Raw genomic sequence first — 17967 nt, forward strand, 5'->3', positions numbered from 1 at the left:
AGTCAATCCGGAACATTTCAAGAACTTTGAAAGTTTCTTCAAGTGCAGTCGCAAAAACCATCAAGCGCTATGATGAAACTGGCTCTCACGAGGACCGCCATAGGAATGGAAGACCCAGAGTTACCTCTTCTGCAGAGGATAAGTTCATTAGAGTTAACAGCCACAGAAATTGCAGCCCAAATAAATGCTTCACAGAGTTCAAGTAACAGACACATCTCAACATCAACTGTTCAGAGGAGACTGTGTGAATCAGGTCTTCATGGTCAAATTGCAGCAAAGAAACCACTACTAAAGGACACCAATAAGAAGAAGAGACTTGCTTGGGCCAAGAAACACAAGCAATGAACATTAGACCAGTGGAAATTTGTCCTTTGGTCTGGAGTTCAAATTGGAGATTTTTGGTTCCAACCACCGTCTCTTTGTGAGACGTGGTGTGGGTGAACGGATGGTCTCAGCATGTTTATTTCCCACCTTAAAGCATGGAGGAGGAGGTGTTATGGTGTGGGGGTGCTTTGCTGGTGACACTGTCTGTGATTTATTTAGAATTCAAGGCACACTTAACCAGCACGGCTACCACAATATTCTGCATCAATACGCCATCCCATCTGGTTTGAGCTTAGTGGGACTATCATTTGTTTTTCCAACAGGACAATGACCCAACACACCTCCAGGCTGTGTAAGGGCTATTTTACCAAGAAGGAGAGTGATGGATTGCTGCATCAGATGATCTGGCCTCCACAATCCCCTGACCTCAACCAAATTGAGATGGCTTAGGATGAGTCGGACGGCAGAGTGAAGGAAAAGCAGCCAACAAGTGCTCAGCATATGTGGGAACTCCTTCAAGACTGTTAGAAAAGCATTCCAGGTGAAGCTGGTTGAGAGATTGCCAAGAGTGTGCAAAGAAAAAGCCATATCTCAGACTGGCCAATAAAAAGAAAATATTAAGATGGGCAAAAGAACACAGACACTGGACTTTTTCTTTGCAACTCTGCCTAGGTCAGCATCCCGGAGTCGTCTCTTCACTGTTGACGTTGAGACTGGTGTTTTGTGGGTACTATTTAATGAAGCTGCCAGTTGAGGACCTGTGAGGCGTCTGTTTCTCAAACTAGACACTCTAATGTATTTGTCCTCTTGCTCAGTTGTGCACCGGGGCCTCCCACTACTCTTTCTATTCTGGTTAGAGCCAGTTTGCGCTGTTCTGTGAAGGGTGTAGTACACAGCGTTGTACGAGATCTTCAGTTTCTTGGCAATTTCTCGCATGGAATAGCCTTCATTTCTCAGAACAAGAATAGATTGACGAGTTTCAGAATAAAGTTATTTGATTCTGGCCATTTTGATCCTGTAATCGAACCCACAATTGCTGATGCTCCAGATACTAAACTAGTCTCAAGAAGGCCAGTTGTATTGCTTCTTTAATCAGCAGAACAGTTTTCAGCTGTGCTAACATATTTGCAAAAGGGTTTGCTAATGATCAATTAGCATTTTAAAATGATAAACTTGGATTAGCAAACACAACGTGCCATTGGATCACAGGATTGATGGTTGCTGATAATGGGCCTCTGTACGCCTATGTAGATATTCCATTAAAAAAATGCCGTTTCCAGCTACAATAGCCATTTACAACATTAACAATATCTTCACTGTATTTCTGATCAATTTGATTTTTTTTTTGATTTTTTTAATGCTTTTCTTTCGAAAACAAGGACATTTCTAAGTGACCCCAAACTTTTGAACGGTAGTATATATATATATACAGTGGGGAGAACAAGTATTTGATACACTGCCGATTTTGCAGGTTTTCCTACTTACAAAGCATGTAGAGGTCTGTAATTTTTATCATAGGTACACTTCAACTGTGAGAGATGGAATCTAAAACAAAAATCCAGAAAATCACATTGTATGATTTTTAAGTAATTAATTTGCATTTTATTGCATGACATAAGTATTTGATACATCAGAAAAGCAGAACTTAATATTTGGTACAGAAACCTTTGTTTGCAATTACAGAGATCATACGTTTCCTGTAGGTCTTGACCAGGTTTGCACACACTGCAGCAGGGATTTTGGCCCACTCCTCCATACAGACCTTCTCCAGATCCTTCAGGTTTCGGGGCTGTCGCTGGGCAATACGGACTTTCAGCTCCCTCCAAAGATGTTCTATTGGGTTCAGGTCTGGAGACTGGCAAGGCCACTCCAGGACCTTGAGATGCTTCTTACGGAGCCACTCCTTAGTTGCCCTGGCTGTGTGTTTCGGGTCGTTGTCATGCTGGAAGACCCAGCCACGACCCATCTTCAATGCTCTTACTGAGGGAAGGAGGTTGTTGGCCAAGATCTCGCGATACATGGCCCCATCTATCCTCCCCTCAATACGGTGCAGTCGTCCTGTCCCCTTTGCAGAAAAGCATCCCCAAAGAATGATGTTTCCACCTCCATGCTTCACGGTTGGGATGGTGTTCTTGGGGTTGTACTCATCCTTCTTCTTCCTCCAAACACGGAGAGTGGAGTTTAGACCAAAAAGCTCTATTTTTGTCTCATCAGACCACATGACCTTCTCCCATTCCTCCTCTGGATCATCCAGATGGTCATTGGCAAACTTCAGACGGGCCTGGACATGCGCTGGCTTGAGCAGGGGGACCTTGCGTGCGCTGCAGGATTTTAATCCATGACGGCGTAGTGAGTTACTAAGGGTTTTCTTTGAGACTTGGGTCCCAGCTCTCTTCAGGTCATTGACCAGGTCCTGCCGTGTAGTTCTGGGCTGATCCCTCACCTTCCTCATGATCATTGATGCCCCACGAGGTGAGATCTTGCATGGAGCCCCAGACCGAGGGTGATTGACCGTCATCTTGAACTTCTTCCATTTTCTAATAATTGCGCCAACAGTTGTTGCCTTCTCACCAAGCTGCTTGCCTATTGTCCTGTAGCCTATCCCAGCCTTGTGCAGGTCTACAATTTTATCCCTGATGTCCTTACACAGCTCTCTGATCTTGGCCATTGTGGAGAGGTTGGAGTCTGTTTGATTGAGTGTGTGGACAGGTGTCCTTTATACAGGTAACGAGTTCAAACAGGTGCAGTTAATACAGGTAATGAGTGGAGAACAGGAGGGCTTCTTAAAGAAAAACTAACAGGTCTGTGAGAGCCGGAATTCTTACTGGTTGGTAGGTGATCAAATACTTATGTCCTACAATAAAATGCAAATGAATTACTTAAAAATCATACAATGTGATTTTCTGGATTTTTGTTTTAGATTCCGTCTCTCACAGTTGAAGTGTACCTATGATAAAAATTACAGACCTCTACATGCTTTGTAAGTAAGAAAACCTGCAAAATTGGCAGTGTATCAAATAAAAGTATTTAGTCAGCCACCAATTGTGCAAGTTCTCCCACTTAAAAAGATGAGAGAGGCCTGTAATTTTCATCATAGGTACACGTCAACTATGACAGACAAAATGAGAAAAAAAATCCAGAAAATCACATTGTAGGATTTTTTATGAATTTATTTGCAAATTATGGTGGAAAATAAGTATTTGGTCAATAACAAAAGTTTCTCAATACTTTGTTATATACCCTTTGTTGGCAATGACACAGGTCAAACGTTTTCTGTAAGTCTTCACAAGGTTTTCACACACTGTTGCTGGTATTTTGGCCCATTCCTCCATGCAGATCTCCTCTAGAGCAGTGATGTTTTGGGGCTGTCGCTGGGCAACACAGACTTTCAACTCCCTCCAAAGATTTTCTATGGGATTGAGACCTGGAGACTGGCTAGGCCACTCCAGGACCTTGAAATGCTTCTTACGAAGCCACTCCTTCGTTGCCCGGGCGGTGTGTTTGGGATCATTGTCATGCTGAAAGACCCAGCCACGTTTCATCTTCAATGCCCTTGCTGATGGAAGGAGGTTTTCACTCAAAATCTCACGATACATGGCCCCATTCATTCTTTCCTTTACACGGATCAGTCGTCCTGGTCCCTTTGCAGAAAAACAGCCCCAAAGCATGATGTTTCCACCCCCATGTTTCACAGTAGGTATTGTGTTCTTTGGATGCAACTCAGCATTCTTTGTCCTCCAAACACGACGAGTTGAGTTTTTACCAAAAAGTTTTATTTTGGTTTCATCTGACCATATGACATTCTCCCAATCCTCTTCTGGATCATCCAAATGCACTCTAGCAAACTTCAGACGGGCCTGGACATGTACTGGCTTAAGCAGGGGGACACGTCTGGCACTGCAGGATTTGAGTCCCTGGCGGCGTAGTGTGTTACTGATGGTAGGTTTTGTTACTTTGGTCCCAGCTCTCTGCAGGTCATTCACTAGGTCCCCCCGTGTGGTTCTGGGATTTTTGCTCACCGTTCTTGTGATCATTTTGACCCCACGGGGTGAGATCTTGCGTGGAGCCCCAGATCGAGGGAGATTATCAGTGGTCTTGTATGTCTTCCATTTCCTAATAATTGCTCCCACAGTTGATTTCTTCAAACCAAGCTGCTTACCTATTGCAGATGCAGTCTTCCCAGCCTGGTGCAGGTCTACAATTTTGTTTCTGGTGTCCTTTGACAGCTCTTTGGTCTTGGCCATAGTGGAGTTTGGAGTGTGACTGTTTGAGGTTGTGGACAGGTGTCTTTTATACTGATAACAAGTTCAAACAGGTGCCATTAATACAGGTAACGAGTGGAGGACAGAGGAGCCTCTTAAAGAAGAAGTTACAGGTCTGTGAGAGCCAGAAATCTTGCTTGTTTGTAGGTGACCAAATACTTATTTTCCACCATAATTTGCAAATAAATTCATAAAAAATCCTACAATGTGATTTTCTGGATTTTTTTTTCTCAATTTGTCTGTCATAGTTGACGTGTACCTATGATGAAAATTACAGGCCTCTCTCATCTTTTTAAGTGGGAGAACTTGCACAATTGGTGGCTGACTAAATACTTTTTCCCCCACTGTATATATATATATATATATATATATATATATATATATATATATATATATATATATATATATTTGCATTGGAGCCAAAATAATGTAAATTTCTGTGCGATTAGGAACCATCAACAACCAATCCTTAAAAAAAATACATTAAAGAAAGATCTGTTTGATTTGACTATATCCAACACTGAGTGACAAAGATTGATATAATTGAAATTCAGCTTGCAGGAACGGCTACTGGAACGAGTTGTCAACATCTCCATGGCCAGGAGGAACAATCTCATCTGCTGAGAGATGAGATGAAATTAGTTTGTCATACAGGTAAAGTAAATACAATACAGCACTACAAGACAATCACACAAAACATAAATATAACTGTAGAGAAGCTAGTAAAATAGTACAGTACTAGTGTGCAAAAGCCAATAAAGTGACTGGGTAGTGTCGTGTGTTGACTGCTAACTGGTGTTGTTGAAGGCCCGGATGGCAGTGGGCAATATGTATTTAATTCATATTGATATTAATGATTCATATTGAGAGTCATGACTATTGACTCTCTCTCTGACAGACAAACAAAAAGAGATCTCTAACACACACAAACTACTAGGTCATCATTCTTACCTTAGCTGAGTGCTCCATGATGACGACCCCCTTGGATCCAGCACTGGCCACCAGATGCATGAGCCTGGCCACTCCCTTCACCATCTTACCCTGAGGGAAAAAACATGTTTCAGTGCTTTATCAGTCTTTTTTATTTGGGTCCACAATAAAGTACATTTTCATGGAGGCCCACATTTTTTGAAAACACACACACAGAAGGGTCTCTCTTCCTCTTCAAACCTCTCTCTCTCAATTAATTAATCAATTACAATTAACTAGTTAGCTACCTAGCTTGTTTTGTGGGATACAGGGACGATAAATGCCATCGCTGGTGAAATAGTCAGTGAAACATTTAGGCTAATGTTAGCTATAGCAGCTTGTCTTCAAACTTGTATTCAATAGTATTAGTACTGTCACTCCAACAACACTGGCTGTAGCCTGCCTTGAACAATACCAAGAAGCAGGTAGTGAAGGTCTGATAGTTTATAAAGTCTAGCTAATGCATTGTGTACTTAACTAGCTAGCTTACCATACCTAATGCATTGTGTACTTAACTAGCTTGCTATCTTAACATACCTAATGCATTGTGTACTTAACTAGCTAGCTAGCTTAACATACCTAATGCATTGTGTACTTAACTAGCTAGCTAGCTTAACATACCTAATGCATTGTATACTTAACTAGCTAGCTTAACATACCTAATGCATGTGTACTTAACTAGCTAGCTAGCTTAACATACCTTGCTTGCTCCTCGTTGAAGATGCTCTCATTTCTCCATCCATGATCTGAGGTGACAGACGATTATTGGGACGACTCGTAAAATAATCCTTGATTACCGGTAATTCAGAGCATAGTGGCAGGTGGTGAAAGGTTGTGGTGGTTAGGGAGACGGTGATTGACATGGGGAAAGGTTTCAGTGTAACACCTGCTAATCAGGCTTGGAGTTACATGCCTCCCTCTCACATGCCCTGTGGTGTGCCTACTGCTCAGTCAGCTAGCCTGGGACACAGAGAACACACTACTCACAGATTCCCTCTGTGATAGACAAAGTGTGTGCGGTACGAACATGAGCGTGTGAGGGTGTGAGACAGCCTGCACGTGTGTAGGAGGAGGGAAACTATCTAAAAGATTGATGACAAAGTTAAAATGCTGTCAGATCTTTTCTGTGATCGACTCGCTGTGTCTGAAGTCAAAGATGACTGATCTTGACAATACTGGTCCTGGCCTCAGAGATAACACCAGATAATAGATTGACTACCGTGCTGCTGTGGTATGGTATTATAACATGAATATCTCAAGATAGATAGAAAACCCACTCGAGCTCTCTCTTCCGTCCTATGACTGGCAATCTCTTTGAAGCTCCCTCAATTTAAATGAGATTTGATTCGAAATAGTCTGTGTCTTTTAATTCAAAACGGCGATCATAAGAATTCCACTGAGACTGACGCATTAAGTTCTGCAACTAGCTACCTTCTCTAAAAGAGCTAGGCTATTCAAAGCGTGTAAATCTATTGATGTGGAGAGAGAGAGAGAGAAGGAAAGCGCAGCTGTCAAATATCACCAAGGGATCCGTATTAAGACAATTAAATACAGTTTGGAAAAATACAAAAAGAGTCTCCGACATTCTTTATATACTTCTACTGGTACGTCAGAACCTATTCTACCTTGACACAGCGGTCTGTTGGACTAATTAACAGTGTGACATGAGCCGTGGATAAGGCCGTTTCTCATCACACACACCGTGGACAAGGCCGTTTCTCATTAAGCTCTCATCAGCAATTAAACAGCATTAACCTTTGGTCCCCATCCCACCCCCCCTTCACCCCTGACATCTCAGCTGTTTGCAGATCCGTGTTTGAAAAGGTGTTTGAGTTTGGCTCTCCCTCTCCTCTAAATATAGCCATTCCCTCTAACCAGGAAAAGAGAAAGGGACTGGATAAACATGGTGGGGTTGTTCTGTGAACTGAACAAAATGGTGTGGAGAAATGGAGGGTGGTTTGGTTTACCTGTCCCTTTGTTGCGGTCCACAAAGCAATACTTGAGCTCGTATTCTCTCAGAATGTCATGGACCTCCTGCAGAGAGAGAGAGAGGGAGAAAGAGAGAAAGAGAGAGAGAGAGAGAGAGAGAGAGAGAGAGAGAGAGAGAGAGAGATAGAGAGAGAGTTTAGACATGGAAAAATCAGGATTCTTTGAAACAACGGTTTGACAGTTTAGGTTTTTTTTCTCCAGATACAGTGCCTTCGGAAAGTATTCCTTCACTTTTTCAACATTTTGTTAGGTTACAGCCTTATTCTAAAATTGATTAAATTGATTTTTTTCCCCTCATTATGAAAAGCAAAAACAGGTTTAGCAAATGTATTTTTAAAAAACCCTGGAAGAATCACATTTACATAAGTATTCAGACCCTTTACATTTACATTTTAGTCATTTAGCAGATGCTCTTATCCAGAGCGACTTACAGTTAGTGAGTGCATACATTTTCATACTGGCCCCCCGTGGGAAACGAACCCACAACCCTGGCGTTGCAAGCGCCATGCTCTACTAACTGAGCTACAGGGGACTATACTCAGTACTTTGTGTACCAAGCTGTATTTGGGGAGTTTCTCCCATTCTTCTCTGCAGATCCTCTCAAGCTCCGGCAAGTTGGATGGGGAGCGTTGCTGCACAGCTATTTTCAGGTCTCTCCAGAGATGTTCGATCGGGTTCAAGTCCGGGGTCTGGCTGGGCCGCTCTGTCCTCCACTCATTCAGAGACTTGTCCCGAAGCCACTCCTGCGTTGTCTTGGCTGTGTGATTAGGGTCGTTGTCCTGTTGGAAGGTGAACCTTCGCCCCAGTCTGAGGTCCTGAGCGCTCTGGAGCAGGTTTTCATCAAGGATCTCACTGTTCATCTTTCAAACCAAATCAAATCAAACAATGCAAATAGTCCGGGTAGCCATTTCATTAGCTGTTCAGGAGTCTTATGGCTTTGCCTCAATCCTGACTAGTTTCCCAGTCCCTGTCGCTGAAAAACATCCCCACAGCATGATGCTGCCACCACCATGCTTCACCGTAGGGATGGTGCCAGGTTTCCTCCAGACGTGACACTTGGCATTCAGGCCAAAGAGTTCAATCTTGGTTTCATCAGACCAGAGAATCTTGTTTCTCATGGTCTGAGAGTTATTAGGTGCCTTTTGGCAAACTCCAAGCAGGCTGTCATGTGCCTTTAACTGAGGAGTGGCTTCCGCTTCCATAAAGGCCTGATTGGTGGAGTGCTACAGAGATGGTTGTCCTTCTGGAAGGTTCTCCCTTCTAGAAGGACAATCTTGATTACTGTCCAGTCGTGTGGTCCAGTGCTGCAAGGAAAGACCTAATTAAGCTGCAGCTGGCCCAAAAGAGAGCGGCACGTCTTGCTCTTCATTGTAATCAGAGGGCTGATATAAATACTATGCATGCCAGTCTCTCTTGGCTAAGAGTTGAGGAGAGACTGACTGCATCACTTCTTCTTTTTATAAGAAATATTAATATGTTGAAAATCCCAAATTGTTTGCATAGTCAACTTACACACAGCTCTGACACACACACTTACCCCACCAGACATGCCAACAGGGGTCTTTTCATAGGCCCCCAAATCCAGAACAAATTCAAGAAAGCGTACAGTATTATATAGAGCCATTATTGCATGGAACTCCGTTCCATCTCATTTTGCTCAAATAATCAGCAAACCTGGTTTCAAAAAACAGATAAAGCAACACATCACGGCACAACGCCTCACCCCTATTTGACCTACAGTTGAAATCGGAAGTTTACATACACTTAGGTCCACACATTTCTTGTTAACAAACTATAGTTTTGGCAAGTCTGTTAGAACATCTACTTTGTGCATGACACAAGTAATCTTTCCAACAATTGTTTACAGACAGATTATTTCACTTATAATTCCCTGTATCACAATTCCAGTGGGTCAGACGTTTACATACACAAAGTTGACTGTGCCTTTAAACAGCTTGGAAAATTCCAGAAAATAATGTCATGGCTTTAGAAGCTTCTGATAGGCTAATTGACATCATTTGAGTCAATTGGAGGTGTATCTGTGGATGTATTTCAAGAACTACCTTCAAACTCAGTGCCTCTTTGTTTGACATTATGGGAAAATCAAAAGAAATCAGCCAAGACCTCAGAAAAACATTGTAGACCTCCACAAGTCTGGTTCATCCTTGGGAGCAATTTCCAAACGCCTGAAGGTACCACGTTCATCTGTACAAACAATAGTAGCACGCAGCCATCATTCCGCTCAGGAAGGAGACGTGTTCTGTCTCCTAGAGATGAACGTACTTTGGTGCGAAAAGTGCAAATCAATCCCAAAACAACAGTAAAGGAACTTGTGAAGATGCTGGAGGAAACAGGTAGAAAAGTATCTACAGTGGGGGAAAAAAGTATTTAGTCAGCCACCAATTGTGCAAGTTCTCCCACTTAAAAAGATGAGAGAGGCCTGTAATTTTCATCATAGGTACACGTCAACTATGATAGACAAATTGAGAGAAAAAAATCCAGAAAATCACATTGTAGGATTTTTAATGAATTTATTTGCAAATTATGGTGGAAAATAAGTATTTGGTCACCTACAAACAAGCAAGATTTCTGGCTCTCACAGACCTGTAACTTCTTCTTTAAGAGGCTCCTCTGTCCTCCACTCGTTACCTGTATTAATGGCACCTGTTTGAACTTGTTATCAGTATAAAAGACACCTGTCCACAACCTCAAACAGTCACACTCCAAACTCCACTATGGCCAAGACCAAAGAGCTGTCAAAGGACACCAGAAACAAAATTGTAGACCTGCACCAGGCTGGGAAGACTGAATCTGCAATAGGTAAGCAGCTTGGTTTGAAGAAATCAACTGTGGGAGCAATTATTAGGAAATGGAAGACATACAAGACCACTGATAATCTCCCTCGATCTGGGGCTCCACGCAAGATCTCACCCCGTGGGGTCAAAATGATCACAAGAACGGTGAGCAAAAATCCCAGAACCACACGGGGGAACCTAGTGAATGAACTGCAGAGAGCTGGGACCAAAGTAACAAAGCCTCCCATCAGTAACACACTACGCCGCCAGGGACTCAAATCCTGCAGTGCCACACGTGTCCCCCTGCTTAAGCCAGTACATGTCCAGGCCCGTCTGAAGTTTGCTAGAGTGCATTTGGATGATCCAGAAGAGGATTGGGAGAATGTCATATGGTCAGATGAAACCAAAATTAAACTTTTTGGTAAAAACTCAACTCGTCGTGTTTGGAGGACAAAGAATGATGAGTTGCATCCAAAGAACACCATACCTACTGTGAAGCATGGGGGTGGAAACATCATGCTTTGGGGCTGTTTTTCTGCAAAGGGACCAGGACGACTGATCCGTGTAAAGGAAAGAATGAATGGAGCCATGTATCGTGAGATTTTGAGTGAAAACCTCCTTCCATCAGCAAGGGCATTGAAGATGAAACGTGGCTGGGTCTTTCAGCATGACAATGATCCCAAACACACCGCCCGGGCAACGAAGGAGTGGCTTCGTAAGAAGCATTTCAAGGTCCTGGAGTGGCCTAGCCAGTCTCCAGATCTCAATCCCATAGAAAATCTTTGGAGGGAGTTGAAAGTCTGTGTTGCCCAGCGACAGCCCCAAAACATCACTGCTCTAGAGGAGATCTACATGGAGGAATGGGCCAAAATACCAGCAACAGTGTGTGAAAACCTTGTGAAGACTTACAGAAAATGTTTGACCTGTGTCATTGCCAACAAAGGGTATATAACAAAGTATTGAGAAACTTTTGTTATTGACCAAATACTTATTTTCCACCATAATTTGCAAATAAATTCATAAAAAATCCTACAATGTGATTTTCTGGAGAAAAAAAATCTCATTTTGTCTGTCATAGTTGACGTGTACCTATGATGAAAATTACAGGCCTCTCTCATCTTTTTAAGTGGGAGAACTTGCACAATTGGTGGCTGACTAAATACTTTTTTCCCCCACTGTATATCCACAGTAAAACGAGTCCTATATCGACATAACCTGAAAGGCCACTCAGCAAGGAAAAAGCCACTGCTCCAAAACCGCCATAAAAAAGCCAGACTACGGTTTGCAACTGCACATGGGGACAAAGAGCGTACTTTTTGGAGAAATGTCCTCTGGTCTGATTAAACAAAAATAGAACTGTTTGGCCATAATGACCATCGTTATGTTTGGAGGAAAAAGGGGGTATTTGCAAGCCAAAGAACACCATCCCAACTGTGAAGCACGGGGGTGGCAGCATCATGCTGTGGGAGTGCTTTGCTGCAGGAGGGACTGGTGCACTTCACAAAATAGATGGCATCATGAGGAAGGAAAATGATGTTGATATATTGAAGCAACATCTCAAGACATCAGTCAGGAAGTTGAAGCTTGGTCGCAAATGGTCTTCCAAATGGACAATGACCCCAAGCATAATTCCAAAGTTCTGGCAAAATGGCTCAAGGTATTGGATTGGCCATCACAAAGCCCTGACCTCAATCCTATAGAACATTTGTGGGCAGAACTGAAAAAGCGTGTGCGTGCAAGGAGGCCTACAAACCTGACTCAGTTACACCAGCTCTGTCAGGAGGAATGGGCCAAAATTCACCCAACTTATTGTGGGAAGCTTGTGGAAGGCTACCCGAAACATTTGACCCAAGTTAAACAATTTAAAGGCAATGCTACCAAATACTAATTGAGTGTATGTAAACTTCTGACCCACTGGGAATGTGATGAAATAAATAAAAGCTGAAATAAATCACTCTCTCTACTATTATTCTGACATTTCACATTCTTAAAATAAAGTGGTGATCCTAACTGACCTAAGACAGGGAAATTTTACTAGGATTAAATGTCAGGAATTGTGAAAAACTGAGTTTAAATGTATTTGGCTAAGGTGTATGTAAACTTCCGACTTCAACTGTAGATAGTTTGTGTGTATGTATTGATATGTAGGCTATGTGTGCCTTTTTTTATTTTTATGTATGTAGTTCTGTCCTTGAGCTGTTCTTGTCTATTAATGTTCTGTATTATGTCATGTTTCATGTTTTGTGTGGACCCCAGGAAGAGTAGCTGATGCTTTTGCAACAGCTAATGGGGATCCTAATAAAATACCAAATACCCATCTCCACAGAGGAACCTCGACACAATCCAGACTCGGAGCTCTACGGACAATTCCTTCGACCTCATGGCTTTGTTTTTGCTCTGACATGCACTGTCAACTGTGGGACCTTATATAGACAAGTGTGTGCCACAGGTGGACTCCAATCAAGTTGTAGAAACATCTCAAGGATGATCAATGGAAACAGGATGCACCTGAGCTAAATTTTGTGTCTCATAGCAAAGGGTCTGAATACTTACAGTACCAGTCAGAAGTTTGGACACACCTACTCATTCTTTATTTTTACTATTTGCTACATTGTAGAATAATAGTGAAGACATCAAAACTATGAAATAACACATATGGAATCATGTAGTAACCAAATAAGTGTTAAACAAATCAAAATATATTTTATATTTGAGATTCTTCAAAGTAGCCACCCTTTGCCTTGATGACAGCTTTGCACACTCTTGGAATTCTCTCAATCAGCTTCACCTGGAATGCTTTTCCAACAGTCTTGAAGGAGTTCCCACATATGCTGAGCACTTGTTGGCTGCTTTTCCTTCACTCTGCCGTCCGACTCATCCCAAACCATCTCAATTGGGTTGAGGTCGGGGGATTGTGGAGGCCGATGCAGCACTCCATCACTCTCCTTCTTGGTAAAATAGCCCTTACACAGCCTGGAGGTGTGTTGGGTCATTGTCCTGTTGAAAACCTAAGCCCAAGCCAGATGGGATAGCGTCTCACTGCAGAATGCTGTGGTAGCCGTGCTGGTTAAGTGTGCCTTGAATTCTAAATAAATCACAGACAGTGTCACCAGCAAAACACCCCCACACCATAACACCTCCTCCTCCATGCTTTACGGTGGGAAATACACATGTGGAGATCATCCTCTCACCCACACCGCGTCTCACAAAGCCACAGCGGTTGGAACCAAAAATCTCCAATTTGGACTCCAGACCAAGGACAAATCTCCACCGGTCTAACGTCCATTGCTCGTGTTTCTTGGCCCAAGCAAGTCTCTTCTTCTTATTGGTGTCCTTTAGTAGTGGTTTCTTTGCAGCAATTCGACCATGAAGGCCTGATTCACACAGTCTCCTCTGAACAGTTGATGTTGAGATGTGTCTGTTACTTGAACTTTGTGAAGCATTTATTTGGGCTGCAATTTCTGAGGCTGGTACCTCTAATGAACTTATCCTCTGCAGAAGAGGTAACTCTGGGTCTTCCTTTCCTGTGGCGGTCCTCATGAGAGCCAGTTTCATCATAGCGCTTGATGGTTTTTGCGACTGCATTTGAAGAAACTTTCAAAGTTCTTGAAATGTTCCGGATTGACTGACCTTCATGTTTTAAAGTAATGATGGAGTGTCGTTTCCCTTTGCTTATTTGAGCTGTTCTTGCCATAATATGGACTTGGTCTTTTACCAAACAGGGCTATCTTCTGTATACCACCCCTACCTTGTCACAACACAACTGATTGGCTCAAACGCATTAAGAAGGAAATATATTCCACAAATTAACTTTTAACAAGGCACACCTGTTAATTGAAATGCATTCCAGGTGACTACCTCATGAAGCTGGTTGAGAGAATGCCAAGAGTGTGCAAAGCTGTCATCAAGGCAAAGATTCCAAATGTGTTATTTCATAGTTTTGTTGTCTTCACTATTATTCTACAATGTAAAAAATAGTAAAAATAAAGAAAAACCAGTGAATGAGTAGGTGTGTCCAAACTTTTGACTGGTAGTGTAAGTAAAGTAGGTATTTCAGATTGTTTTTTGTATACATTTGCTAAGATTTCTAAAAACCTGTTTCTGGGGAACTGCTTCCTGCGAGAAGATGTATGGCTGGTCTCTGGGGAACTTCTGCCTGGGAGAAGATGTATGGCTGGTGTCTGGGGAACTGCTGCCTGAGAGAAGATGTATGGCTGGTCTCTGGGGAACTTCTGCCTGAGAGAAGATGTATGGCTGGTCTCTGGGGAACTGCTGCCTGAGAGTAGATGTATGGCTGGTGTCTGGGGAACTGCTGCCTGAGAGAAGATGTATGGCTGGTGTCTGGGGAACTGCTTCCTGCGAGAAGATGTATGGCTGGTCTCTGGGGAACTTCTGCCTGGGAGAAGATGTATGGCTGGTCTCTGGGGAACTGCTGCCTGAGAGTAGATGTATGGCTGGTGTCTGGGGAACTGCAGCCTGAGAGAAGATGTATGGCTGGTGTCTGGGCAACTGCCGCCTGAGAGAAGATGTATGGCTGGTCTCTGGGGAACTGCCGCCTGAGAGAAGATGTATGGCTGGTGTCTGGGGAACTGCTTCCTGCGAGAAGATGTATGGCTGGTCTCTGGGGAACTTCTGCCTGGGATAAGATGTATGGCTGGTCTCTGGGGAACTGCTGCCTGAGAGTAGATGTATGGCTGGTGTCTGGGGAACTGCTGCCTGAGAGAAGATGTATGGCTGGTGTCTGGGGACCTGCTGCCTGAGAGAAGATGTATGGCTGGTGTCTGGGGAACTTCTGCCTGGGAGAAGATGTATGGCTGGTCTCTGGGGAACTTCTGCCTGGGAGAAGATGTATGGCTGGTCTCTGGGGAACTGCTGCCTGAGAGTAGATGTATGGCTGGTGTCTGGGGAACTGCTGCCTGAGAGAAGATGTATGGCTGGTGTCTGGGGAACTGCTGCCTGAGAGAAGATGTATGGCTGGTGTCTGGGGAACTGCTGCCTGAGAGAAGATGTATGGCTGGTGTCTGGGGAACTGCTGCCTGCAAGAAGATGTATGGCTGGTGTCTGGGGAACTGCTGCATGAGAGAAGATGTATGGCTGGTCTCTGGGGAACTTTAAACATGACTTAGTTTAAAACATGGCATGGGGAGGTGCAGAGCAGAGCACAGGCAGGAGATGGGCTGTATATAACAGAGAGAGGCATGTGTTGTTCCGCTTCGCGCCAACACACACACACACACCCCACCCACCCCACGCCACGTACCATCCTCTTATCACAGAGGGCCACACCCACCCACCCCACACCACGTGTCATCATCTTATCACAGAGGGCCACACACACCCCACCCCACGCCACATGTCATCCTCTTATCACAGAGGGCCACACCCACCCCACCCACCCAACCCACCCCACCCCATGCCACGTGTCATCCTCTTATCACAGAGGGCCACACCCACCCCACCCCACGCCACATGTCATCCTCTTATCACAGAGGGCCACACCCACCCCACATGTCATCATCTTATCACAGAGGGCCACCCCCACCCCACCCCACGCCACGTGTCATCCTCTTATCACAGAGGGCCACACCCACCCCACCCACCCCATCCCACGCCACATGTCATCATCTTATCACAGAGGGCCACACACACCCCACACACCCCACCCCACACCACGTGTCATCCTCTTATCACAGAGGGCCACACCCACCCACACTGGGTCACTCGTATCTAAAAACAGAGCAGCTCTTATGGGATGTAAGAGGAAATCAACGCACTTCAACAAGAGAGAACTAGAGAGAGAGATAGAGAGCAAGATAGAGAGAGAGAGAAAGAGATGGGGAGGGTAAAGAGCTGTACATCCCCTTCCTCTTCTCTCTCCTCCTCCTCCTCCTCCTCCTCCCTCCCTCCTTCCGTCTCGCTGTTACTCTCACTCTCCTTTTAAGCCCATGCACTGTCATGTGCTTCACTGTTTGTCTGTCTGGGGTGAGATTAAACAGTGCTGTTGTATTTACTCAAACTTGTTTGTCTCTTTGCTCACAGATGGGTGATGGGTGGAGGGAGGGTGAAGGCCGAGAGGGGCCCTCCTGCAGCAGAACTATCCTGCTGACAAACCTCCATGAAGCCCACATCCACATCCTGTAGAACACATCACTGTCTGAGATAGTTTAGACCGCATTACATACTTTAAACATGCGTGCTGTGTCAGACCAAGTCATGCCGCGCTGAGTCGTCGTGTGCTGTGCTATTCTATTTCTACACTGCTCCGTCATAACCTTTTGAGGAAAGCCAGTTGTTTCCAAAGCATCAGCCCACCAGCTCCAGTCCCCATGGTGTGTGTCTCTGCTTGGTTGTGAGTGACTCCTAGCTGTTTCCTGCTGTGCCGGCAGGGGTCTGACATTAAACAGTACAGCACAGTCCTGCACTGAGAGCTTCAGCCTTAACTTAGTTAGCAGTAAACACAGTGGGTATACGTATATATGCTGTCTGTTTCTCTTACTGAGGGAGAACGCTCTCTGGCCGCATCCCAAATGGCACCCTATTTCCTACATAGTGTACTACTTTGTTTTAACCAGTGCTCTACTATACAGTATATGAGCCCTGGTCAAAAGTAGTGCACTATATAGGGAATAGGATGCCATTTCGGACACAGACTCCTACCAGGCATGGAGAGGAGCTGTCTAAACTCATCTCCACTCAGAGAGAGATACACTGTACATGAATCATTTATTCCTGTCTCTCTTTCTTTCTTTCTCTCCATCTATCTATCCCTCTCTTTCTCTCTCTACCTCTCTCCCTGTCTCTCTTTCTCTCCTCCTAATGCGTCTCGGTCCACAGACGGTAATGGGTCTTAAATGTGGAGAAAGCCCTTCCCGGACACAATAACCAGAGATATGGATTAAGACATACGTCAGGATTTCTTGTCTCTCCTACACACAATCCCAGTCATAAACAGTTTATCGGCCTAGAAATAATTTGAGTGGTGAACATCTGGGCAGGCTGTGTCCCAAATGGCACTCTATTCCCTCTATAGTGCACTACTTTTGACCAGGGCTCATAGGTCTTGGATCGAAGGTAGTGCACTATATAGGGAATAAGGTGCCATTTGGAACACACCCAGCACAGGCCAGACAGGCAGGCAGGCAGGCGAGGTGACCAGGCAAGAGCAAAGGAGAGCAGAACTGGGCAGGACACAGGGAGATGATTAGCTAAGGCTAATGAATTACACAGGGAGTGATGTTCACACATTTACACTTCAGCTCTTAACTTGTTCTCTATTGTAGCCTAAACACACACACACACCCCTTCTGCCCCACTAAACAGCTGATTCAAATAATTAAAGCTTGATGATTAGTTGATTATTTGAATCAGTTGTGTAGTGCTAGGGCAAAAACCAAAATGTGCCCCCTTGGGGTCCCAAGGACCAAGTCTGCTCTCTCTCTTCCTATTTGTGGAACCACGAATGTGCCACTACTGAGGGTGTCCCCATATTCCACTCTGCCCCGTTCCCTGAACTGTCCCTGACTTCCTCAACAGAGTGTAAGACAGGTGGCTCACTAGAGCACAGCACAGATCACAGACACACACACACACACAGACACACACAGATGCACACACAGACAAGGCTAAAT

The 17967-nt window shown here is 44.2% G+C and overlaps 1 protein-coding gene across 1 annotated transcript in view; it reads right to left on the bottom strand.

Annotated features, from left to right (window-relative positions):
• Nucleotides 1-17967, bottom strand: part of raver2 (ribonucleoprotein, PTB-binding 2) — a gene marked incomplete at both ends in the record, with an annotated part of 67083 nt that overhangs the window by 39157 nt on the left and 9959 nt on the right. Inside the window, one exon of the mRNA XM_084163903.1 lies at nucleotides 7523-7589. Coding sequence (XP_084020029.1) covers nucleotides 7523-7589 — 67 coding nt within the window. The remainder of the gene's footprint in view (nucleotides 1-7522; nucleotides 7590-17967) is intronic.

Source organism: Coregonus lavaretus, assembly GCF_964263955.1.
Source record: "Coregonus lavaretus genome assembly, chromosome: 6".
NCBI classification, from domain to species: domain Eukaryota; kingdom Metazoa; phylum Chordata; class Actinopteri; order Salmoniformes; family Salmonidae; genus Coregonus; species Coregonus lavaretus.